At 41.8% G+C, this 22,987-nt stretch overlaps 4 protein-coding genes, 1 long non-coding RNA gene and 1 pseudogene across 14 annotated transcripts in view; 2 read left to right on the top strand and 4 right to left on the bottom strand.

The window, feature by feature from the left end:
- The window catches only part of LOC117775527 (arginyl-tRNA--protein transferase 1), a 51,657-nt gene extending 49,584 nt beyond the window's left edge, over positions 1-2,073 (bottom strand). For 5 of the 9 annotated variants that reach the window (XM_034608776.1, XM_034608785.1, XM_034608784.1 and 2 more), the window contains exon 1: positions 1,891-2,069. In XM_034608776.1, coding sequence (XP_034464667.1) covers positions 1,891-1,990 — 100 coding nt within the window. In that variant the 5' untranslated portion in view covers positions 1,991-2,069. Of the gene's footprint in view, positions 1-1,890 lie in introns of all 9 variants that reach the window. The other 4 variants (XM_034608778.1, XM_034608783.1, XM_034608782.1 and 1 more) reach the window with 3 other exon arrangements.
- Positions 2,074-2,892: 819 nt separating this feature from the next.
- Positions 2,893-10,331, bottom strand: LOC117775526 (delta-1-pyrroline-5-carboxylate synthase-like). Its single transcript, XM_034608775.1, has 17 exons — positions 10,156-10,331; positions 9,345-9,462; positions 9,073-9,224; positions 8,287-8,436; positions 8,080-8,184; positions 7,826-7,984; positions 7,338-7,428; positions 6,856-6,980; positions 6,618-6,762; positions 6,454-6,527; positions 6,253-6,352; positions 5,469-5,689; positions 5,212-5,349; positions 4,392-4,587; positions 4,151-4,272; positions 3,712-3,994; positions 2,893-3,579 (listed from the first exon to the last, which is right to left on the bottom strand). Exons 2-17 carry the CDS (start codon positions 9,439-9,441, stop codon positions 3,398-3,400), a joined length of 2,340 nt encoding a protein of 779 aa, XP_034464666.1. The 5' UTR covers positions 9,442-9,462; positions 10,156-10,331; the 3' UTR covers positions 2,893-3,397.
- A 1,263-nt stretch (positions 10,332-11,594) lies between these two features.
- On the top strand, positions 11,595-15,121 carry LOC117775523 (annotated as a pseudogene).
- A 32-nt stretch (positions 15,122-15,153) lies between these two features.
- LOC117775524 lies at positions 15,154-15,794 on the top strand. The gene is made up of 2 exons (XR_004616286.1): positions 15,154-15,221; positions 15,429-15,794. It is a non-coding gene; the product is annotated as an uncharacterized LOC117775524 (long non-coding RNA).
- On the bottom strand, positions 15,619-19,770 carry LOC117775520 (hyaluronan-binding protein 2-like). Its single transcript, XM_034608762.1, has 13 exons — positions 19,638-19,770; positions 19,272-19,398; positions 18,977-19,090; positions 18,578-18,688; positions 18,349-18,465; positions 18,135-18,245; positions 17,876-18,047; positions 17,695-17,792; positions 17,167-17,617; positions 16,909-17,051; positions 16,486-16,620; positions 16,159-16,304; positions 15,619-16,036 (listed from the first exon to the last, which is right to left on the bottom strand). The coding sequence occupies exons 1-13, from the start codon at positions 19,695-19,697 to the stop codon at positions 15,842-15,844; spliced, it is 1,980 nt and encodes a 659-aa protein (XP_034464653.1). The 5' UTR covers positions 19,698-19,770; the 3' UTR covers positions 15,619-15,841.
- Positions 19,635-22,182, bottom strand: LOC117775522 (probable E3 ubiquitin-protein ligase TRIML1). 2 transcript variants are annotated; one of them, XM_034608772.1, is made up of 5 exons: positions 21,683-22,182; positions 21,301-21,534; positions 21,138-21,184; positions 20,918-21,060; positions 19,635-20,829 (listed from the first exon to the last, which is right to left on the bottom strand). In XM_034608772.1, exons 1-5 carry the CDS (start codon positions 21,800-21,802, stop codon positions 20,258-20,260), a joined length of 1,116 nt encoding a protein of 371 aa, XP_034464663.1. In that variant the 5' UTR covers positions 21,803-22,182; the 3' UTR covers positions 19,635-20,257. The 2 variants fall into 2 exon arrangements, with proteins under 2 accessions (XP_034464663.1, XP_034464664.1); XM_034608773.1 differs by having other exon boundaries at positions 21,307-21,534.
- Positions 22,183-22,987: the final 805 nt, after the last annotated feature.

Below are 22,987 nucleotides of genomic sequence, written 5' to 3'. Positions count from 1 at the left end.
GATTACCACTCTTATCTTAGATTAGACAACAGCTCTCGTCTGCTGGATCCGAGCCCAATCGCTCATTGACTTCATCAGTACGTGCCTGAAGCCTAATAATAGTCAACCTGCTTCCTTCAACTGAATGACACCGTTCTGTCCAGCACAGGGAACCCCTTTGCATCTTCTTACACAGCTTTTTTTATAGTCAAACTTTGAATAATGCAGAGTTACATTAACCAGGGTTGTCTTTTAAACAACAGTCAGAACAAACTTAGCTTGAGTCCCATTTAAGCTCTCCTGAACTGTGTACTCCCACTATCAGTAGACAATAAACCTGCACTGTGTCCCTCCTTTTAAAACACGTTCATGAGAGTAATGTTCCTGACCTTTTTGCAGGCCATTGAAACACTTCCCTGAATTAACGTATTACACCAAGCAAATGCTAAGGAAGCTTGCTGGAATTTTTCCAAGCTTCCATAACTTTACATTGAGTATGCAGTCCTACCGCAGACAGCAGGAGGAGAGGCTGTTTTATGAATTATAGATACACAAGACACAATACTCACAAATACAGTCTTCAAACCATTCAGTGTTGCTTCTCGCTTCCTCCTGACTGCCAAATGATAAACAGACTATTTTTGTGACGCGAGTCATGTGTTTGCGCAAGTCAGGCATCCATTTGAGAAACTTTCCGACAAAAAGATATGTAAACACAGTACTTTCTTGTTTACACTTCATTTGTGAATTGAAGGGGTTTGCTCTGTTCTACCCAACTACAGCAGGGGCGGGCTTTTAAATACAATAATTAGACAGTGTGAGAATTAGAAGAGAATACGAACTATGTAATGAAATGTTTGTAGCCGACTTCGTTTACAATGTCACTTGATAAATAAACCAAGTTCCCTTGGATGTGAGCCCTAACAACTGGATCAGGGTGAGAGGATCCTCATCAGAGCAGATATACCCGTTTTCTCATCTGCTTAAACTGAACCAACAATAGAAACACATCATCAAACCAATCAAGTTACCTGCTAAAAATCAAAATCAATAAAGTCATTAAATGTAAGAGTACAATGTTTGATGATGCAGCCACAGGGACGAGGCTGCAGCTTGCGGAGATGACATACAGTACATATTGTAAACATCCAGTCTTCTGTTTCAGCAGGTTGTGAAATCACTGTCTCGTTTTCAGTGTTTGTGCTGTGACAGCTCTCAGTACCGTTATCCTCGCATGAAACTCAGCAGTATGAGAAGTTCGTGTAAGTTCCATTCTGTGATCACTTGCGACCCGTACTTTGGTTTTGTGTAACGTGAAATGATGCGAGCATCAGCCCAGAACTAAACCACAGGCCTCTGGTCCAGTGTCTCAGCTCAGGATGGACATATGAGACTGACATCCGCATTTTCGCCTGAGGACACCAGCCTCGTTTTCCTGTGTATAACACCACTCGTTAGCTAGCTTGATGCTAACAGGGATAGAAATATGTCTACTGCTAAATTACTGACATTGCAGCGTGAGTCGTGAGTAAAACACTGTGGCACAGCTGAGCAACAATTCAAAAAACACCAGCCTAATACTGCTCGTTTATCTGTCTCTTAAAACAGTTGGGCTGAACGATGCTAACGGCTAAAAACTTAGCTTGGTGAGCAACCCCAACATCATCCAAGTAACATGAGGTTAACGCAGACTGACACGTGCTCTTACTATGTCTTCAACTGTCGACGCATTCGCTGTAACTTGTGGTGATATTAGCATCACAGTGCTAACATTAATTTAACCAGCCCCCCCTTTAAAAACCGGTCACTTGCGTCCAGCGAGCAGACGGGAGCTAGGTAGTTAGCATTAGCCAGATCTGTCCTGTAACACCCTCTAGCTGCGTTTCTCAGCCGCTTCGTTCAGACACTTACCATGAGAAAAGTTTCCCTTTTCATTTTTACAGTAACCACAGCGGTAGCCGTCGTCCCCGCCGAAATATTCTACTATAGTGAACGACTTGTTCGCTGCCATCTTTACTGTGGGACAGATGACAGCCGAGTTTCCCGGTGACCGGGTGCAAGTACTGCGGGCCGGAAAACCCCGCCCACTCCCTGGCGTCACCAGTTCACAGCCTCCAGCCCTTTCATATCTGCACGTCTCTGTCCTAAATGGTTTAATAAGAGTGTAGATGGAATAAATTAATAATAGAAATGGAAAGTTATATGTGCAAGGGTAGCAAATATGTGAGAGTAGTGTTTGTCTGGAAAGACTCATCTATTGCATGTTAGTAGTTCAGTATATCTGAAAACTTGTTACCTTGATTGAAAAGAACCCAGGGTGTGCATACCCAGCTGTCCCTTTAAGTCACTAGATCCAGATTTCTATTTGAATCTGCACCTAATCACACATTCATAAATGTCGTCTTTTAATCACTCATAAATTATTTTCTTGTTGTGTTATGCTGTGGTTGTCTAGGTGGGCACACTGAGGCAAATTCCAAACAACTGAGTTGTGTGGCAGTGTGAATGGCAAGTGTTGAATCTTGAATCTTTAGTCAGTGCCCTAAAACATGCCTGATATTTTTTATCAAGATCTGTGAATTTCTCTATGAAATAATTCACAATGTTCATATAACATTGAAAAGTAATAATAAATAAAATTAAATAAATCCTCTATCGGTCAGCTCCAGGTCTGCACCAAAATGTAAGGGGTTCTTGCCTGACCTATACCACCAAGTTTCGCGGTGATCCGTTCAGTATTTTTGGGTAATCCTGCTAACTAACAGACAAACAAAACAAAAAAAACAAATGCAGGCAAAAATAGCCTCCTTAGTGGAGGTAATAACTAGAAACCCAATACACTAAATGTGTTTGTAAACCTGGGGCATTCTGATGAAGTTTTTTAATAACAGTGACAGATGAAACACAAAAACATGAGTTACAAAATGTACAGCATATTTATTAAATTTGTGGAAAAAGGACAGCAAAATAAAACTGAACCGAGATCCTGCAACAAACAAGATCACCAAGGATGGGGTTTTCTTTTAGAAAAATAAGTTAGAAAATCACAGCTGGGCCAATGATTTCTCTTTCTGCTACTATAAAAAGGACCTTTCAGGGGAAAGAGCATTGTCTGCACGATTTGTTTCACCTGTCACACATACACACAAACATAATTGGTTTACTTTTTCAGTAATGGGACAACCAGTCATTTTCTCAGGAGATGGGTCTTTATCTTTTTTTGCACAGGTTCACATAACCAGCATCTTGGTTGTCCAGTAAGATACGCCTCAGATCTACATGGAAGCTCCCTGCACCAACATAATGGATTTAGACAGCTGATGGAGCAGCAGCTGAAAAGATGAAGTGCTTCTTGCAGACACACACCTTTATATAAGTGGGTAAACCTCAGTTATCTCAACTCCTGGTGATGGCTCCTTTAATTAAAACTCCCCTGGATGACAGGGATGTTTTCATGTAGGTATTTCATACTGCCTTGCTCAGAAAAGTCAGCCACAGTGTGCCCTTCCCCTCGAAGGATCCATTTGGTGGTCAGAAGCCCCTCCAAACCCACTGGACCTCTGGCATGTATCCGTGCCGTACTGATTCCAACTTCAGCTCCTGCAAAATGTGTACAATAAAATGAATGTCCTTATTTCAAAACAGTGGTACTTCAATACCATTTATGAGAGGATGTACAGTTTATTCTCACATAACATTGAGAAATAAAACCACGTCTGGTGCTGTACATACCTAGACCGAAACGGTAACCATCAGCAAATCGAGAGCTGGCGTTCCAGAATACACAGGCACTGTCCACCTGCTGCAGAAACTGTTGAGCTGTGTCCTCGTTCTCTGTAACAATAACATCCGTGTGGGAGCTGCCGTACTTGTGGATGTGGTCCACAGCATCCTGCATGCTGTCTACCACCTCAATGCAGCACTCCAGCTCCCCATACTCTGTCCTCAGAGACTTCACCTCAGATGGGCTGAACGTTAAATAGGACGCAAACTGGGGACCTGCGTGGATCTTGACCTGAGAGAAATTAAAAAAAATAATGAAATGACCAAACTTTTCAGTTTCTGGAGCTCTAACGATCAACAAAATAAAAAAAACATTCCACCATGCACTCTAATTCTATGTGTAATATTTGGGCATGTGCTAGTTAGGGAGTGTTTGAAAGTTTCTTACATGTTCTGCTCTCAGCATATCAATGATCTGGTCAAATATAGGAGTTCGCAACAGATCTCTGTGAATAAGAAGCGTCTCCATGGCATTGCAGGCTGCAGGGTAGTCACATTTGGAGTCTCTGACTAGAATGAAACATAAGTTAGTAAATTAATTCAGCAGTTCTGGGTTACACAACCAAGCAAAATAAAAACAATTCAAAAAAGTGAATTAATGTGTGACCAAATACTAAAGAAACACATACCAACGTCAATGGCCTTGTCAATGCTGGCGTCATTGTCTATGTAGACGTGACAGACTCCCTCGCTGTGGCCCAGCACAGGAATACCCTTCGCTGCTCTTTGGATTTCCCGGACCAGCTGGGACGAGCCCCTCGGAATGATCAGGTCAATCAACTTTTCAAGTCGGCACAGATCCTCAACTTCTTCACGTGTGCTCACCTGCACGACACGGTAAATTCAACACTCTTACAGAATATTGGACTGTATATTGAGATCATGTTAAATAAAAACACTAGCTGTGTCTTAATCTGGGGGCCACATCCTTTGGAGGCTGCAATTTAAGACTGATTGCATCCCAGCAGAGAGACTAGGCTCCTTCAAATGCGGCATAAAAATGCTTCCTTCCCCTAGCAATGGAGGATCCACCGGGTGGATGCTTCCGGGCCATCCTTTCCTATGATTCACTGCGCTCCAGTTACATTTTGATTTTTCAAAGAGGTAATAGGCAAGCGAGTTGAAAACATAGGAAGAATTGTTTTTTCAATGCAAGTTCCGGCTCCAACTTAACCAAACAGCTAAGTGCACATATGATAAAAAACATCTTTTCAATGTTTTTAATCAACCCAAAGAACTTTTTCGTCCATAGCACTGTTGCTAAGTGACAGCTGTAAGGGCTGTAAGGACAAGCTGGTGTCGCAATAAGAAGACCAGACCGACATGGTCTACGCAGACGATGAAGGATGCAGCAGACATCAACTGTGTAGACCGGGTCCTCAGAAGGATGCAGCCCCTAAATTAGGACACAGCTACTATGTTTATGTAATGTAATGCCTTCAGTTTTACCAATTGAATGGCATCGGTCACACCATGAATGGAAAGGGCTTCCTGGGTTAGTTGATGTAGAATTTTATTGGTGTTGGAAGCTTCTTTACCCCCCTTCAATAGCAAAGCATTTCCACTGGCAATAGCCAGAGCCGCCACCTGAAAAACAATATTAAATATGTGAAAATTTGACTTTATTGACTTTTGGCGAGAGTTGAAAATAAAACATGTCTCCCAAACCAGCAGCTAATGGTGACTAAGTGTTGTGCTTGACTCACCTGTGGGAGACAATCAGGACGTGACTCAAAGATAACCAGCAGCACACCAATGGGGACAGTGATCTGTTCCAGCTCCAGGTTGTTGCCCACCCTGGTCCTCCTCAACACCCGACCCACGCTGTCCTTGGAGGAAACAGCGAGCTGACGGAGGCCAATGGCGAGGCTGTTTAGTTTGACTGTTGACAGACTCAGGCGGTCGATCAGAGCCTGGGAGAAACGACCTACAAGGACAAACAAATAAAAACACTGTGGATGTGCATCTCCATCACTGTGTTTGATTGATGTGTGCAATTCACATATTTGATCATCTAGCACTAAGATTCACTAAGCCTCTCATTTATGCTGTTTATGTTTGAGTTCTAAAAGCACTAAGCCCACAAAGTCTTGGCAAATTTTCCACGTCATCTAATTAGTTTGAACATGTAGCTCTTCCTCCTTCATAATAATCTTTGACAACTCGCATGAAAATTGGCAGTAGTGGAGATGAGAGAACCAGTTTAGAGAGGATCAATCTAAATATAAAATGACAAATCACAAATTAACAGTAACATTTCAATAATATAGGTATATGGCCTCTACTAATGATTACATATATAAATATAATGAATTGGATTTTACCAATTCAAAGACACAATGAAACAAAGAAACAATGTGTTCATCAAATACAACTTGGGATGAAGTCATTGTTTCTTTATTTTTTCTCTCAACAAACAGAGGCATAGTAAACCAGGTGCATGCAGCTGTGGATTATGGTGATCAGCGTCTCTCCTCTGTGACTCTGTACCTGATTCTGTTGCTAATTCCATGTCTTTCCTGTTGGCGCTGAGAATCTCATCTTTCTTTTCTGTGAGCAGCTCAGAAAGATAGTAGATGATCTCCCCTCTCTGCAAAAACAAACACACATATCATTCTAATTATTATCTCCATACACCGAGGTATTTTAAAACTTCACTTTAAGACCACACTTTGGTAATAAGAAACTTGCCTGTTCAGGAAGCAGAGAAGCCAGAGACCTTCCTGCATGTCGCGCCATCTCTGTCTGCTGCTCCACAGTTGGACCTGGTAGTGTCAATAATAGAAGCATTAAATATGAAAACACAAAGATAATAAGTGGCTACAATATCCATTCATGATGGTTTTACACACTACCTGCAGGCTTCACTTCTGAGAAGAAGGTGCCCAGTTTCTTCCCTTCCACAATGTCTGTTATGACGTGGCCGGTGACTTTGGGATGTGTGCCATTGGCAATGACAACAGACGTCCCACCCTGCAGTGCCCATAGGGCTGCTTTCACCTGACAGAGACATCATTGAGAATAACCTTTTCATTATTTGACAAACTCAGGCCTGTTTACACACAGAGATCAAATACTTTCTGTCATGCTGACCTTGGCTTCCATGCCCCCGATGCCAACTCTGGACTTAGTGCCGTACTTGATCGACTGCTGGTCTCCAGGATAGAAAATATCAATAAGCTTGGCATCATCTGTTCCTGGGGGACTGTCGTATAAACCTGTAGGATAGATTTTTTTCCCCTTTTTAAATCGTTCAGAAAACCAAAGCAGACATGCTGAAATCGATATATTTTCATCAAGAAAAAAAGCCCTGTCCAAGAAACCAGACAGTATGTACAGCAGAACATTTTTACATATGACTGATAATGAGTGCTGGGCCATTTGGGCTGTTTAGACAACTTTTGATTTTATCATTATTTGTACACCACATTAAAAATGTTTACCTTGCACATGTTTTGTATATTTTTTCCACATAACCATAAGAAATTCATTAGAAAACATTTAATGGCAAATAAAGTGAACTAATATTAAAGTTTATACATAAATCTAAATAAATCCTTAGTGGTTATATCTACCTTCAACATCAGACAGGGCAATAAGGAGATCTGCTTTCATTTCAACAGCCAGCCGTGCAGCCAAGCTATCATTATCTTTGATGCTTATTACCTGTAAAACAAACAGAAGTGTCAACACGCCAAAAGGAAAATCACTGTATCTCACATTCTCTTGTAGAATAGCAGCTTATGAGCTGCTACCATGCGACAAAGGCCTCTCACTCCCATTCAGCTGCAAAAACAACATATGTTCATATGTTCTTATCAAAAGGAGATAACACAAGCAAGTCTGTGCACGATATAAAGGCAATTATAATAGGAAAATCGAACTGAGAACAAAGTAGCCATGAAAATGAAACCATATGACCAAGAAGCAAAATGTTAGTGAGGGTGGAAATATAAAGATGAAGAAAAAGATACGTCTTAAAATATGCATGCTTAAACCCTCTCACCATTACAATTCTGGCCCACATTAAGTATTCCCAGCATGCCCTTCACAAGATACCTACATTTACGCCCTGTAGGTCACTGTTGGGAACCGGGGGTGGAACCACAGCATCGTTGGTGTTTATGATAGGAACTATGTTCATCCGCAGCAGTTCATGGAGCGTGCTGTTTAGATTGCCACGCTTCTGCTCGTCATGGAAATCAAGATTGGTCACCAGAATCTACAGAATTGTTTAAAACAAAATTATTGTTATATTTACGTAATTTGCTGTCAGCATTTTTAGTCTATGATAAAAAAGAAAACTGTATTACATACTTGTGCAGTGCAGGTGCTGTACTGGGTGAACATAGCTTCATACAACGCCATCAGACCACTCTGCCCGGCAGCCGCACACGCCCTTGCCTCTAAAACTGGAATTGACTGAAAAACCAAGATATTTCACAAGGTTAAACTTGAAGTTGATGAACAAAATTAAACAAATGCTTATCTAATATTTTGTGTTATTATGTGACTATTATTCACCATTTGTTTGAGTTGGTTCTGTCCAGAATGCAAGGCTTGTCTGACACTTTGAGACAGCAGGATCTCATGTCTCAGTCTCTGCTTCCCAAACGCCACAGCACCACTGGTGACGATCATCATCTCCCTCCCTTGATTGTGGAGCACAGCCACCTGAGAGGTCACACAGAGGCAAGAACATTCAATTTCCTTTTTCAAGGCAAAGATTACTCCTTAGACCAGGGATTTCTGCTTTATTACATGTGGTGATCCCACATAACTTTTTTTTAACAACAATATTAAAGTGTAACTTCACTCCTAAGATTTAGCTGAAGTGCCCCTTCCTGGAAATAAAAAAAACTTCCCTTCAGAATATAGACCCTGGCAGTTGAACGTTGGAACCTCTGGTACATGCGGCCAGTGCTTAGGCACCCGGGGCTAAATTGTGTCTAAGAAACAGAATGGTCCAGAGCCGTTTGAACTGCTAGCACAGGTGTCTCAGCCAGCTTGTGTCGGGGGGCAGCCCACTTTTGATAAGCGGGTGTTAACCTTTTCAAATATACATAGCTGTCATGATGTAGAAACATCACAAATGGTTGACTCCCCTTAAGCATTTCCCTTTCAAGTTCCAAGATGGTTTGAAATATTGGGCCACGTTCAACCCATGAATGTAGATTCTTTATAAATGTTGTAATAAATGTGATATTAAAACCAGCACTAATATATCTCATGAAACAACAGTCACATAATTTAGTGTACAGCTCAAAAAACTGATTTGAGTGTGCAGTATTTGTTTAAGAGTAGCTTTACCTGCTCTACTATGGAGGCCAGTCGCCCCAGTGCCAGGCCGCACTCATCTCCGCGAGTCACCACAGCACTGCCCAGCTTCACGACGATGCGTTTGGCCTGCTTTAACTCACTGCGGTGGGCAAAAGACTTCCCATGGGGACGTGGGAGTGAGACTGCAGAGAACAACAACTGTCAGATTTGATATCACATCAGCAAACACCATTATAGTTTACATGGCAAAGAGATGGTGAGATTAGCATGCACTTCGGATAAGATGTTGGTAGGATACTCACATTTGGCTTTTGAAAACGCTCTGATGGAGACCGAGGACACATTTGACCTCCAGTTTCTGGAGGGCGGGCGAGAGCACAATGCCAGCCTAGCCAACATGACACCAACGGATGAGGGCAGCTGTCATCAACACACAGAAGAAACTTTATGTTATGATAGACAGAGTATATCAAGTCCAAGTTTTATTTGTCATATGCAAGTTAACACAGGGTCAACGGTATAATGAAAGGACAAGAAGACACTGGTCAGCTCAGCAGTGCAACAGTTAAATTAGAATAAAAGCAAGGTAGAAAGAGCTTGCTATAAAATAAGTCAAACACAATACAATACTAAAACTATATATATATATATATATAAATATATATATATATATTGCAGTTTACGGATGACTGTCAAAATAAAGAGGGAAAACACATGACAACACAAATCAATCACGTTAGCATTGCACAGTGATCTCGCTGCAGAGCTTTGCATCATGGATCATAATGTTTAGCATTGTTCAGTGATGGTACTCGAACTTGTAACACTGACCCAGTTCAGACGATGCTGTGAGTTCGCTTGTAAACACATGCTAGCTTAGCACTATACGCACAGAAAATCCCTCTGATATATGTGAAGCCCGCTAAGTTAGCAGGTGAGTTAACACTGCTAACAGACTGTGGCTAGTTGTGTCATGTTATTGCTGTCAAAAGATACATGTGGCTAGCTGGTGTTAGCTACCGTTAGCAAACACGAGCTCCCTCGCTGCTTCGCTTTCGCGGTTATTTCGGACAAAATGGACGTGATACGGGTTTTGACCAAATGACAACTTACCTGACGATGTGAAAATGTACACAAAACAACCACAACCGCGCTGGTGAGAGCACTGCAGGGGGACACGTAGTCAACCCGACCCGGCGAGACTGAGCAGCTGCTGCTGCCACATCCACAGCACACGTTGGTTGAGCTGCGCGACAATCGAGCTATTCACGAAGGACATGTACGTGGGATGTGTGGATACGTCCGCGTAGAGACTCGTCCTTTACATAGAAAGCGTAGGAGTTTTTTACGTACGTAGAAAATAGCACCTTCGATGGGCGGACACTGGAGTAGCTGTAGGAAGTACAAGTACAAGGATAATAGAGTAAATGTTACATTTAGAATCATAATGGAGGATTAAAGTGTAGGTGTATGAAAATATAACCTGGATTTATAGTCTTCATTAAAGAGTAAATATCGAACTAAGAATTCGTGGTATGTGTGTGTGAAAATGATAAATGTGAAATATTGCAGAACTTTATTGATGCCTTAGAATTATTTGAGGCCCTTGACTAGTTTATATTTTATTTTCAAGCTCATTTAATTGATATTTTTTGTCTGTATTGGATATAGTTGACTACATTGTGAGCGCTGTTTTATGTAGAGCTTATAAATGACACTATTAAACTTCCATATGTTAAAATGTGTACTTCAATATAGACGAGAGGAAATAATTGAAACGCAGTAAAATGTAAGTTTGATAAAAACCCGATATGATTTATGAACAAAAATATGGATTCACCTTAAAATGCAAAGATCTTAATCAATTAAATAAACGGCAATTCAACATATTAGTTTATGAAAAAATAGAATATGTGAATAACACGTTGTATAGAGCTGACTGTTCTGTATAATGATATGAGTGCTCAAAATAACTGAATATTAATTTGGGCAAGTTTTGTAAATTAAAATGAGTTTCTGACAAAATAATCTTAAGTCAAGGTCCACTTGCTAACGTATCATGCACATACATCTCAACAATTTAGTTTTATTTATTTGAACTGACAAGGCTGTGAAAATAAATTGCCCTTCAGGGATTGATGAAGTTCTCTGAATTTGAATCAATTCCATTTTCTGATAAAGGCTTTGAGATAAGCCCCTGAAAAAGGGGGCAAATTCCCCTTCAGTTAAAATCATTTCGTGAAACCACTTTTCAAAAATGAACCTTCACATTAAAATAGATTCCTTTATTTTTTAGATGAAAGTAATAAGTGGTTATTTATTTTTGCTTAATCCAGTTTGTTGGAAATGTGCCATTCAGGTGCCTGCATGGTCTCCTGGAGTCAGTGGTTTGAAACGACCACTGGATCACATCAACTCATCCTTTGTAATCTGACACTGAGGCACATGAGTGGCGTGTGCATGCCAAGAGAGGCCTGTGAAACATTCATGAGCAGGAAGGCTGCAGGAGCACAGGAACACACTGAGCTGCCATAACAGGTGCCAGAAGAGCTATGGGGACTGTTGAGGAAACCTTGAAGTGTCCCGTCTGCCAGGATGTCTTCACAGATCCGGTGACACTCCCATGCGGACACGACTTCTGTCTCACCTGTATCCAGACTGTCTGGGAAACAGATGGGCGTAATGAAGGCCCCCACTTCTGTCCCGAGTGTCAGATATTCCTCCCCTCTGAGCTGACTGTGGAGATAAACACCACTCTTCAGACCAAAGTGAAGGACTTCGCCACTGACAGGCCATCAACAGCACAGCTACAGGGAGCAGCTCTGGGCAGGGCACCCAAACCACCTTCAACCGTCCGCTGCGATCACTGCATAGAGACGCCATCGGTGGCCGTGAGGACATGTCTGACGTGTGACGCCTCACTGTGCCAGGCTCACACCCTGCTGCACGAGCAGAGGTCAGCTCTGAGGGAGCACACGGTTGTGGAGGTGACAGGGGACCCGCTGTCTCTGAAGTGCAGGGAGCACCGTGACGAGCTCAAGCTCTTCTGTATGGAGGAGAAGGTCCCGGTGTGCTGTTTGTGTGTCCTGGTTGGCGTGCACAAGAACCACAAGGCATCTCAGCTCCATGAGGCCTGCGCACACTTCAAGGTGAACATCAATCTACTAATTCCACAAATCTCGGTCTGTCTGTCTGTGGCTCTCATTTCTCGGGAAATGTTCATCTAATCAGTTTCACACCTGGCATGTGTATTGTTGGAAATCCAATTTGGACTCACAAGACATGAATACAATTTAAATAAATAGTCAGATAGCCGACAGCTGTGGTTGAAAATTCGGGCCTGCTAGATCATTTTGACGATTGGATATATTTTATTTCACCATATTAGACTGATACAGGCATTAACAGGTGTCACAGGTGCTGATCTCAACCACATGAATTAACATTAATGGAGTCACTCCCTCTTTAGCAAATTCTCTTCAAAGTAAAAGCACAATGGTTGTTTTGTTGCTGCAGTGCTTTGTATTGAGCTGAATTACAGAGGTTGATTTTGAAAAGTAGTAACCTTGGGTCTGAAGATTGTGTTAATTACGCAACAGACTTCTGAAAAAGCTGACAAGCTACATAAAAATAACAACAGTTTCATTTTATGAAAAACATTGACTATAAAATCAGTTTTAAAAAAAGAAAAAATAATCAGTTTGATCATGGACACGCAACGTCTTCATTGCAGAATAAACCAGGCAGGATGAACGCAAAGATTTTCAACATCACTCTGCACCATAAACTGTTTATAAAAATTAAAACAATAAAAAGTGTGAGTATATTGTAGAACTGTTTGAGGAGGAATAATTCTGATGTAGCTCTGGTGAATCAACACAAGCCAAGAAAACAGCCCATTCCATACCAGTTAGCATTGATTCGTCACTAGCTAGTGTGCTTTATTTTCTTTCAAATGACATGATGATTACTTAATTTTCTTGTTTGGGCACTCACTTTCTATAGGCCTGTTATTTTTCTATCTTTAGGGCATGTTAGAGACCACTATGAACCATCTGCTGAAGAGGAGAAGTGAAGCAGAGTTTGCCATCAAGGACTTGGAGTCACTGTACACACAAACAGTGGTGCGATCCACATGAAAGAGTGTTGTTAAATCATTGGTGTTTTATGCACAGAATCCCCCCTTAAATTTATTTAAAATTCTTTATTTCCTAGAGGTTTGCCGCAGATTTCAGAGAGAGAATCTCAGACAAGTACAACAGGATCCGTGTTGTGCTGGATGGCGATGAGCGTCTGATGATGCAGGTTATAGATGCCGAGGAGACATGTATGACAGAGTGGCTGGAGGCCCAGAGGAGCATGATGGAGGCCCAGATTAAAGAGATAGATAGTCTCAGAGCCTCCAGCAAGTCGCTCCTCCAGGACACAAATGATCTGCGTTTCCTGCAGGTAGGAACATGAAGACACTGTGTTACTGTGACAATGTGAAAGTGTTGTACAAATGCAGCTGAAACGTGTTCTGTGATTGCAATACTCTCATTTGTACATTACCTTTTTATTGTCAACAGCAAATCACAGCACAGAATCTTTGGTCAGTATATCATTCCTCTTTTTTTAATCCAACCTGGCATCTTTTGGTCTGAGTTATGCCCACTAATGGTTTTCAGTTTTTATTGTAGTGACCCTCTGGATTTAGCACCAATCCAGGAAGTAGACAAGGACCTTTGTGACCCGGAGAAACTGAGAACAGTGGAGAGGCTGGTGGACGACCTTTCAGTGGCTCTGTCCCAACACTTTCCACGAATTTGGTCATGTAAGTGAGGAAACAAATATTAAGCAATCTAAAATAAACCCCCACTATCTCTGTAGTTGTGTAATTAATTTTTGTATTTGCAGATCAAAGTTCTCCTGCTCTGGACTCAACAACAGCTCACCCAAAACTGGAAATATCCCAGGATGGGAAGCAGGTTTACTGGAGGAAAGAGCCTGTCAGTGAGGCTCCGAGCCCTCAACCCTATGACTCCCAGTACAGTGTCCTGGCTCGCGAGAGTTTTGCTTCAGGCCAGCACTACTGGGAGATCATTGTCCAGGAGAAACCCTACTGGCTGATAGGTGTGACTACTGGGCCGGTTGATAAAAAAGATGGAACAAGTCAGACTTCCTCCAGCCTGCGTGTGAACAACACATCCTGGTGCATCTACCATGGAAACGGGCAGTACCTGGCATTGCACGATAACCAGGAGAAGCAGCTGTCAGTGGGAAAGAGAGTCAGGAAGCTGGGCATACAGACCAATCTCCAGAAGGGGGAGCTGTCATTCTACGATGCTGATGCAATGACTCTGCTTCACGCTTTCTGTGTGCAGTGCACAGAGCCTCTCTACCCCATGTTAAATCCATGCATTGATGTGAATGGGCTGAATAGGCAGCCTCTTACACTGTTTTGGATCAAGGACCCCTGGGAGTAGCATGTAAACACGGATGGAGGTAAAGAGTGAACTTGGGGACAACCATAAACTCATCAAACTCTTTTTTGTCTGCACAAATATTTTAGCACGTAAATGTTTTGTTTACATCAAATTACACAGTGGACATATTAAACATGCTATAAGTATGTTTTCCTGTTCAAATAAGCTATGAAGTAAATGTTAGTGTTTGAAGCTTGTCTATAGTCATCAAGTGGTATCATTTTCATCGTCAAACAGCACTTTTGTTCTGTACTAAAGTCTCTCTACTCATTCAGCAGCTCTCATGTTCGACCTCATGCACTTCAGGAAGTAAATGACCCGTGTGTAAACCACTGGCTTTTTCTGGCTGTATAATTGTACCCTCAGCTTACTTGACCATAAAGGACATGCATTCCTTCATTGCTTCAGGGGCCGTGCAGAAGTGCTGGCTTGCAGCAAACGAAATGTCCTGGGAGGTCAAATATCATTATTTACACATAAAGTTTTCTTCGACCCACGGTTCGTTTTGTGGTTCATCAACAGAACTTTGCCTGACACGATGAGCTGTTAAACGGTGGTAAGGAAACGAGGGAATGTAACCTAATTAGATTTTGAGCAGGAACTTTGAGAACTCGCTTGTTCAAAAACAAATTCATAAGAATAAAACGTACATTTTATGCCCATCTGTGGTTTTAAACTCATTCCAGCCAAATTACTCTTGTGCAACTTCTGGGGGTCAGATGACGACATATACAGTAAAGACATGAGGGCACAGATCAGCATAAAGAGACACTCAGGGCTGAAGTGACCAGCATGAGGTATTTATCACCGTGCTGGAAATACCCTGTCACTATAGAAACCTCTGATTCATTTGAGTTCATTTCTAATGACAGACCACTGATTAATTTGAGGTAATTTCTACAATGAAGGGTCCAATGACAGACCCCTGATTAATGCAAAGGTGATTGATCACCTGAACCATCAGAAAATATGACACTTGACACTACAATGGACTCACAGGAGTCCCATTTTTAAATTATAGTGTCTGTTTTCCATTTCAGATCACATTTGGTTAAAATAAAAGTTAATATTGAGAAAAAAGAGAAAATTAAGACACAATGACACATTGATGAACAGTAGAAAGTGCAGACTTTTTTCTTGTGAGCCATATCCAATTTACAAATATCTGTTAAACTGACATGACAATGCAAATTTATTTCAAGGACAAAACCATTTGATAAGGTGCCTTTAGGTGGCATTGATGCCTAGTTGACGTAGACCTGAAGAGCAGAATAGCAGATTCAATTGCACAAAATCAAAGAGATACACATGATGAGCGTGATTTGCTGCGTTCATTACAGCTGCAGCGGCTGGTTATTTGCTGATGGAAACTTTGCTTGAGTTTTCGATTTGATCCAGTTCACGAAGTTGGTGACCCGTGTGTAGACCCCAGGGCTGTTCTTCCTCCCACATTGGTCTCCCCAACTCACCAGGCCATAAATAACACTGACAGTATTCTGCTCACAAGTCAGCGGTCCTCCAGAGTCACCCTGAAACAAGAGAATAACGCTGAGCGGATAGAAAATGCACATGCTTGCAGAAAACACCTCAGATAAGTTAGTCATACTGTGAACGATAGCAAGCTCCCAACTCAAAAGATTCCTCTACTAACCTGGCAGGAATCCACCCCTCCCTGCAGGTAGCCAGCACAGAACATGGTATTGTCCAGACTTCTGCCGTAAACATTGGGTTCAGAGCATTTCTCCTGGTTGATCAGCAGTACGTTGGCCTTGAGCAGGTGGTTGGAACCAAACTTAGCTGCAGAGACACGACATATAACAAATTATAACAATAAATGCTAAGTTGCATCTATTTTCATCGGCCACATGCAAATAAAAATTCAAGGCTGAAAGAAAATGAAATCTTGAAGGCCTCTATACAGAAATCATGACAATGACTTTTTTTATTTCCCAGTTGGATATGCAAATGGTGGTCTTACATTCCTCAGTGGCACCCCATCCAGAAATGGTGCACTCCGTCCCATCAGGCAGTTGGGCATTAGGCAGACAGGCTGTCTTAACAAACTGGGTCTCTCTGGCACAAACACCATCAGTTCCATTCAGCCTCAGCAAAGCTTTGGAGATACAGAAAAGTCATGATAAAATACAAATGGATAATTTTAATTCTTGTACTTTTACATCACAATCTCATTACTCATAACTGCAAATTTTTGAGTTTACAGATTCTGAGTTCATAAAACATATCACAGATTGGAATACTTGAAACCCTTTTGATTATTTCATATCCCATTCTTATCTAAACGAGGAAGCTTCAAGATGCAGAATTAGTGCTCTGTCCCAATTTTAATATTGTTAGTACGATCAGTACCTATTTGACATGAAATAAGAGAGACATAAATCACCTATGTCGTTGTATACAGCTGTAGGAGTCTCCCTGTAGTTCTCATGCAAAATAGTCTCTTCAATTTGTAAGATTTGCTCTGTGTATTCTGTCATGTCCAGAGACAGACCTCCCATAAGCGCCTGCATGTCCTTTCTGTGTTCACTGTTCAAACACGAACAATGATAAAGATTAGATACACGATTGAAGAGAATGAGCCGATGTTTTGTGTTATTTTTTTTTTCTTTCTTAGATTTCGAGTCATTATGATTGGACTTACATGCAGTGTCCGGCTGTCAGCACCCAGCAGCTGGCAATAAGTACTCCTCCGCATATGTGTCGGTATGGCTGGTTGGAGCCCTTTGGTCTCACTTGCAAAGACATCTGCCAGGGTAGAGCACCCGGAGGCACCTTCAGACCCCCAAATATTCGGGTTATGGGCCTTTTAGGCTGAGGCAGCCCACAGGTAAGGAACTGTGTTGGTGGAACAGTGGGAACGGGGACGGAAGGACGAGCAGTGGGTATGGTAGAAGGTTGCGGAGCCTGGCTGGGCGCTTGGGTCATTGGGGATTCGGTAGTTGCTGGGGGTTTGATAGTTGCTGGGGGTGTGGTAGTTGTTGGCGGTTGGGTTGGTATTGGCTTGACGGTTGCTATGGGTTCATGATGTGTAGGTTGTGGTTTGGGAGGAGTGGGATCAGGGACTGCTGAGGTAACTTCAGTTGGCGTCTCATCTGAAAACACAGACAGGAGAAGATAACACAACTGGTTTTGTCTTGATCAGAAAGCGTTCTGAAGCCTTAAAGCTGACCTGTCGGCTCGGGACACTCTGACAAATCACAGTAGTCCCACAGCAACCTCCTCCCTCTTCTGAAGAAACACCAAGGCATTGCGCTGCCATCTGGGTTTCTGCACCAAAGAAAACGAGTTAGATAACATCCTGTTGTAGCTGTCGTCTGCAGTTTGAATAAACTTATCTTTCTTCTCTTGACCTGCAGAAGTTGTGGGGGCCGAGTCCATCTGGGTCCTCAAAGGCGGTGAAGGGATTCGTCCCTTGATTCAGGATGAAATGTGAGTTCCAGTGGAGGCATTCATCACCGTCGTCGGACTCACTCACGTTGCCACGATATGACTCTCCATCGTCCACATAGCAGTCATCAGGGCCTACGGGATGTATCACCCTCAGTCAGCATTTGAGTTATGATGATGTTGTGATATCTCAGGCTGAATAATGTGGGGTGCAGCATTTACCAACTTGGCAGAAATTTCCTCTGTACCCCGGACTGCACGCGCAGTCGAAGTCGTTACCATCTATGATGCATTTGCCACCGTTTTCACACGGGCTAGGATCACACAGTTTATCTTTGGAGAAAAACAATAGTGCAGTGTGTAAGCTTGCTTCAAGGAACTGTGGAAAATAGATGCAAAGAGGTGCCCTGTGTTGTTTAGATGAGGAAATACTTACATGTCCTGCAGTTTGGAGGCTGGAAGGGCTCCTTGCACTTGCATTCATAATATGGGGGACTTGACGTCAGAACACATTCACCACGTCCACACCGACCTCTCTTACAAATTCTTTTAGCTGAAAGGATAATGATAACGTTTAGAATTAATTCAATTTTGCTCATTTTTCATTCTGTATATGTGAACAATTTGCAGTCCAACAACTCAAGAGAAGGGATTTTTTTTCAAACCTCTTTCGCATTTCTTTCCTTTGTAAGGTTTGGGACAGTCGCATTTGTATTTGTTCCTGGCTTTAGGCTCACACACTCCATTGTTATGGCAAGGGTTTGGGTCGCATGGGCCTGAGAAATGAGAAATTAAATATGCATTAAATGAGAGTTTTACAAAGCAACATAGCCTGTTAATGCAATATTACACAGATCTGTATCAATATTTACCTCCTGTAAGGACCCCTGTTGTTTGTTGTTGTTTTTTTTGTTTTTTTTTATTAGATTACCACAAAGCATATTATAACATAACATTTTCGGGCAGATATGGATCGGGGGACCAAATCAACGAACTCAACTCAAGCCATTTTCTGAAATCCTAACAGTTTGACAGAATACATGAGCGTTAATTCTGTCTCTTACCTTCTGTCTCTTGAAGTTTAAAAAGCCATTCTGAAATATCATCATCGTCGTCATCATCATCATCATCATCATCATTATTGTCAGAAGATCCCGGCAGGATCGCAAAGAAGTGGTCTATGGAATAATATTTTTTTATCTGTTAGGTATAAAGCAGTGTTGTCTTCCCTTTCTCCTCCCCTAATAAATATTCACTGCCGTTTACATTGAAGCATTGTGAAGACTAAGAAGACGCGAAATGTCGAATACAAACATACTCTACATGTACTGAGCTATAAAAATGAATAGAACAACTTACCGATAATTATGTCCTTAAATTTTTTTTTATTTCTCTCACGTCTATCATGCCTATCCTGATCATGACCAACACCATGTTCATGATGCCGATGCCGATGATGATTTTTTTTTTCCTTTTTAGGTTTCAGCTGAATAGAAAGAAAGTTTCAGATGACAGCACCACATATGAATCAGAACAAAAGACAAATAATGTGCGGTTACTTAGTGATATTCTAACATATTCATTAATCTTTTAAAACAAGACAACAAACTCTACAATTTATGCACAGTTAAATCCATTATCAAACATCACAGCATTGTAAATATGAGCCAGTACATTTTCTTATTGATGCAGAAGTGCTGTATAATACATCCAATAAATACATACTTCAGCAGGTATGAGTAGCACCGCTAAGAAGAGGCAGAGGAAGACGAGCTTGAAGTTCATGATGAGGATCAGACGACATCCAGAAGAGTAAAATGATAGTGTGCTGCCTGGCAGATAACTCACACTTTTCTAAACATTCATGTAAGTACACTAACCTTTGATTCGGAGGAGGTTGTCTGGCATCCGTCCCTGCTGCTGAGTCAGTTTTATTGATTTTAGCTGTGCTCTTGCCTGGTTATTTTTTGTAATAATAACGATATTACCAGGTAAAAAAACGATTCCTAACCACTTTTAATGAACATGAACATGAAAATCAATATCACTGTCTCAGCCACCTTTGAAATATATATATTTTTTTCTTTTTGAAATTCATTCAACTGAGTTTTGAGCAAATGGGCGAAGCCTGCACTTTTGATTGAACACACAAGCTCAGAGAGCATATTTGCAAAGAGTCCATTGTTTGTTTGAATGTAGACTTTGGATCCACATACTAACACCAGGTGCATCTAAGGATAAATGACTCCTTTTAAAAAAATACTGTGCATATTTCTGTTAATCTGAAAGCTTAAGACACACACTGGAATGAATGTGTAGTATTTAAACGTGATTAAAAGGACTCATCAGAGATCCCTGGTGGGAGAAAGAGCACTACATATTACAATAGGATTTGCATTGGTGCCATTGTGGTCATGCCCAGGACACAGGGCCAGGTGGAGGCAGTCTGAAAAGGTTCCCACACAGAACGAGAACAGCGGCGCCATCTTGTCCGCCTCAAGAAACGTCACCAGTCCTGCGGGTAAGCTACACATGACACCAACCCGACAGAAGCGTTTGGTGAAAGTCAGCTGATGGGGCAGTCCTCCGTGCCAGGCTGTGTACTCCCCATCAAAGAACTCCACGCACCAGGAATCGCCGCCCCGGCCCAGCCAGCAGTCCTCCGTGGTGCCCTTGCGAGGGATGGTTGGGTAGGTGATGCCCAGCTCCCAGTAAGTTTTCCCAGTCACGTCGATCTCCCAGTAATGGCGGCCGAAGCTGAAAGCTTGCAAGCTGATGACATTGAGGGTGGTGTCGAAGCGTCCAGGGAGGTCTGGAAGCGGCTGCCAGGTGTTTGTGTAGGTGGCACTGTCACCTTGGTGGGAGATGATGAGCTTTGGGTGGGCCGTCTCTGGATCCAGACACACCTCACTGGAATCTGGAGACACAAGTTTTAGATTTTTATGTAGAAAAGGCAACACACTGAAGAGGTCCAGTATAAGCACTGTAGAAATAGGTTAACTGACAGCTCTTGATGAGTTTCTTCATTATAGGCGTCTGCGAGCAGATTAGCAGAAGCATGTTGTTGGTGAGGCTGAGTATCTGTTCAGCTTTTGCCTCGTCCAGGTTCACGCTGCTCGGGTCTGTCGTGCTCAGCAGGTCCATCACTCTGGAGGAGGCAGAGATACATCAGCATTAGCTTCACTCTTAAGCCTTTTCTGTATTAATAATGATTTGAGTCCATACCTGTCTTCTATCTGCATGGCCTGCTGCTCAGGGTATGAAAAGAAAGACTGAGGAAAAGCAGAAAAATCAAGATTCATACATTATACAACACTTTTAATTCCCACACACGAGAATGTTAATCAAATTTGATCCACAGGGTTTTGCAGCTGTTCAGTTTAATCACCGTTACATCAGGCGATGTGAGGGTCTGGTCCAGTGCCACAGTGAGTCTGGCCAGGTCCTGCTCTATATCCTGGATCAGAGAACAGTTCCGCTCCATCAGTCCATCGAGAGTGGAGACCGCAGCCCGTTCCTCCATCTCCAGGTGGGACAGGGTCATCCTCAGGTCCTCGTCCAGGACGGCCTGGATCTCCTGATATTTCCTCACGATACTCTCCCTTATCGCTGAGGACTTTTTCTAAGTCAGGGATACGCATTTATGAGTTTATTATGCTGTCTGACCACAGGTGTAATCATAGTGTCAGTGTTTTTGTTGCAGGATAACAACGGTGACAAGAAGATTCCATGTTGTGGTAAACTTTCAGGACAGATGAGTGTGCACTCACAGCGATTTCTGATTGTCGGGCTGCCAGCTTCTTCAGTCTGTATTTCACTGCTTCTCTTTGCCTCTTTAAACCCTCCTGATGCTTTTCTAATGTCTCCTGTAGAAAGGGTTGGACACACATTCAGCACAGCTCCGTTCAACAGCAGTGGGGTGGATCTACAGTCAGACTCTTGGGGATGAGGCGCAGCAACAGCAGCAGTTTATATGAGACCCAATGCAGATAAAGTGGAGTTTCTCCAAGAGGAGTGTAACCACCATCTTGTCTTCGGTCTTGTTTTGAAGTTTTATCAAAAGGTATATTTCCTTTATTTTGATGGTTAGGTTTCATGTCATAATACAGCACAGAAGGATTTCACCCTCTCAAGCTGAATTTTTTTTCCATCAATGCCATTACATTACTGGCACAGTGCAGAGTTGGGACATGTATTCTAAAAGTTGAAAATCAGTAAACACTTTATCGTAAAGTCCATGATTTACAATGTAATTCTGTGGCCACAGTAAAAACCACAAAAGTCCTCCTTAGAGACACTTGGAATAAAACACATGCTGAGCTTGGGAGTAGCAACTGTACATTTTGAAGGAGAGGGGAAATAAACTATACTGTCTGTGTACTAGTACTGTCTAGGTACAGTAATGAGAAACAAAAATGAAGTTTGATAAAAAATGGTGTCACCAACCTTTTTCTTATTATGTAATTATGTTGGGGTTTTTTTAAAGAGGGGACCAGCCACTATTATAATACAGGCCACATAACATAATCTTAATGTGTGATTGAAAAGAACTAAAAAATAGTAACTAGGTTGCAGATTAAACATTTATGATTAACTATGTTTTATTATTCTCTAACTTTGTTCTAGTTTTTTCCTTATGTGACATTATTTAACTTCAATAGATGTACATTTGATCAAAGAACATTTGTTTTCTACTCCGCCTGTTGTTATTTCTCCTCCTCTTTAAAGTGCTCAGTTGTTACTAACTAACTCGGTAAGTATTGTATTGCGTCTTACAAACATTTACACAAAAAATGACAGGATGTATTATAATACAGTGTCATTGTTCCACTCTAATTTCCCTTGTGGTTGATTAAGGTCAAACTGCAGCTCTCAGAAAAATACAGTGACGTATGACCTGGCACTTTGACATGTTTGATTTGAATTACAGAGACAACTTAGTCAATGAATTATATTTTTGTATTTCTTTAAGAACCATCCTGGTGTGGTTTTCCTTTATTGTCACTATGAATGTAACCAGGCTTTCCACCACTGTTGACCATTTTCCACAGCACTCTCTGTTCTCACGGTCAGTT

The sequence above is a fragment of the Hippoglossus hippoglossus genome, chromosome 15 (assembly GCF_009819705.1).
Source record: "Hippoglossus hippoglossus isolate fHipHip1 chromosome 15, fHipHip1.pri, whole genome shotgun sequence".
In the NCBI taxonomy this organism is placed as follows: domain Eukaryota; kingdom Metazoa; phylum Chordata; class Actinopteri; order Pleuronectiformes; family Pleuronectidae; genus Hippoglossus; species Hippoglossus hippoglossus.
This window is presented reverse-complemented; position numbering and strand designations above follow the sequence as displayed.

What these genes read in the sequence shown, in the direction of transcription:
- LOC117775526 (XM_034608775.1), bottom strand. Translation starts at nt 9,441, where the DNA reads ATGTTGGCTAGGCTGGCATTGTGCTCTCGCCCGCCCTCCAGAAACTGG. An exon ending in TGCCCTGTCTGATGTTGAAG is followed by an intron (nt 6,981 to 7,337) that starts GTAGATATAACC and finishes TCTATCCTACAG; the next exon opens with GTTTATACGACAGTCCCCCA. An exon ending in TCGGGGGCATGGAAGCCAAG is followed by an intron (nt 6,763 to 6,855) that starts GTCAGCATGACA and finishes TGTCTCTGTCAG; the next exon opens with GTGAAAGCAGCCCTATGGGC.
- LOC117775522 (XM_034608772.1), bottom strand. Translation starts at nt 21,802, where the DNA reads ATGTGTGTCCAACCCTTTCTACAGGAGACATTAGAAAAGCATCAGGAG. An exon ending in CCCGACAATCAGAAATCGCT is followed by an intron (nt 21,535 to 21,682) that starts GTGAGTGCACAC and finishes TCCCTGACTTAG; the next exon opens with AAAAAGTCCTCAGCGATAAG. An exon ending in GCCATGCAGATAGAAGACAG is followed by an intron (nt 21,061 to 21,137) that starts GTATGGACTCAA and finishes TGCCTCCTCCAG; the next exon opens with AGTGATGGACCTGCTGAGCA.
- LOC117775520 (XM_034608762.1), bottom strand. Translation starts at nt 19,697, where the DNA reads ATGAACTTCAAGCTCGTCTTCCTCTGCCTCTTCTTAGCGGTGCTACTC. An exon ending in AGGAAAGAAATGCGAAAGAG is followed by an intron (nt 18,466 to 18,577) that starts GTTTGAAAAAAA and finishes TTATCCTTTCAG; the next exon opens with CTAAAAGAATTTGTAAGAGA. An exon ending in GGCCCCCACAACTTCTGCAG is followed by an intron (nt 17,793 to 17,875) that starts GTCAAGAGAAGA and finishes TCTTTGGTGCAG; the next exon opens with AAACCCAGATGGCAGCGCAA.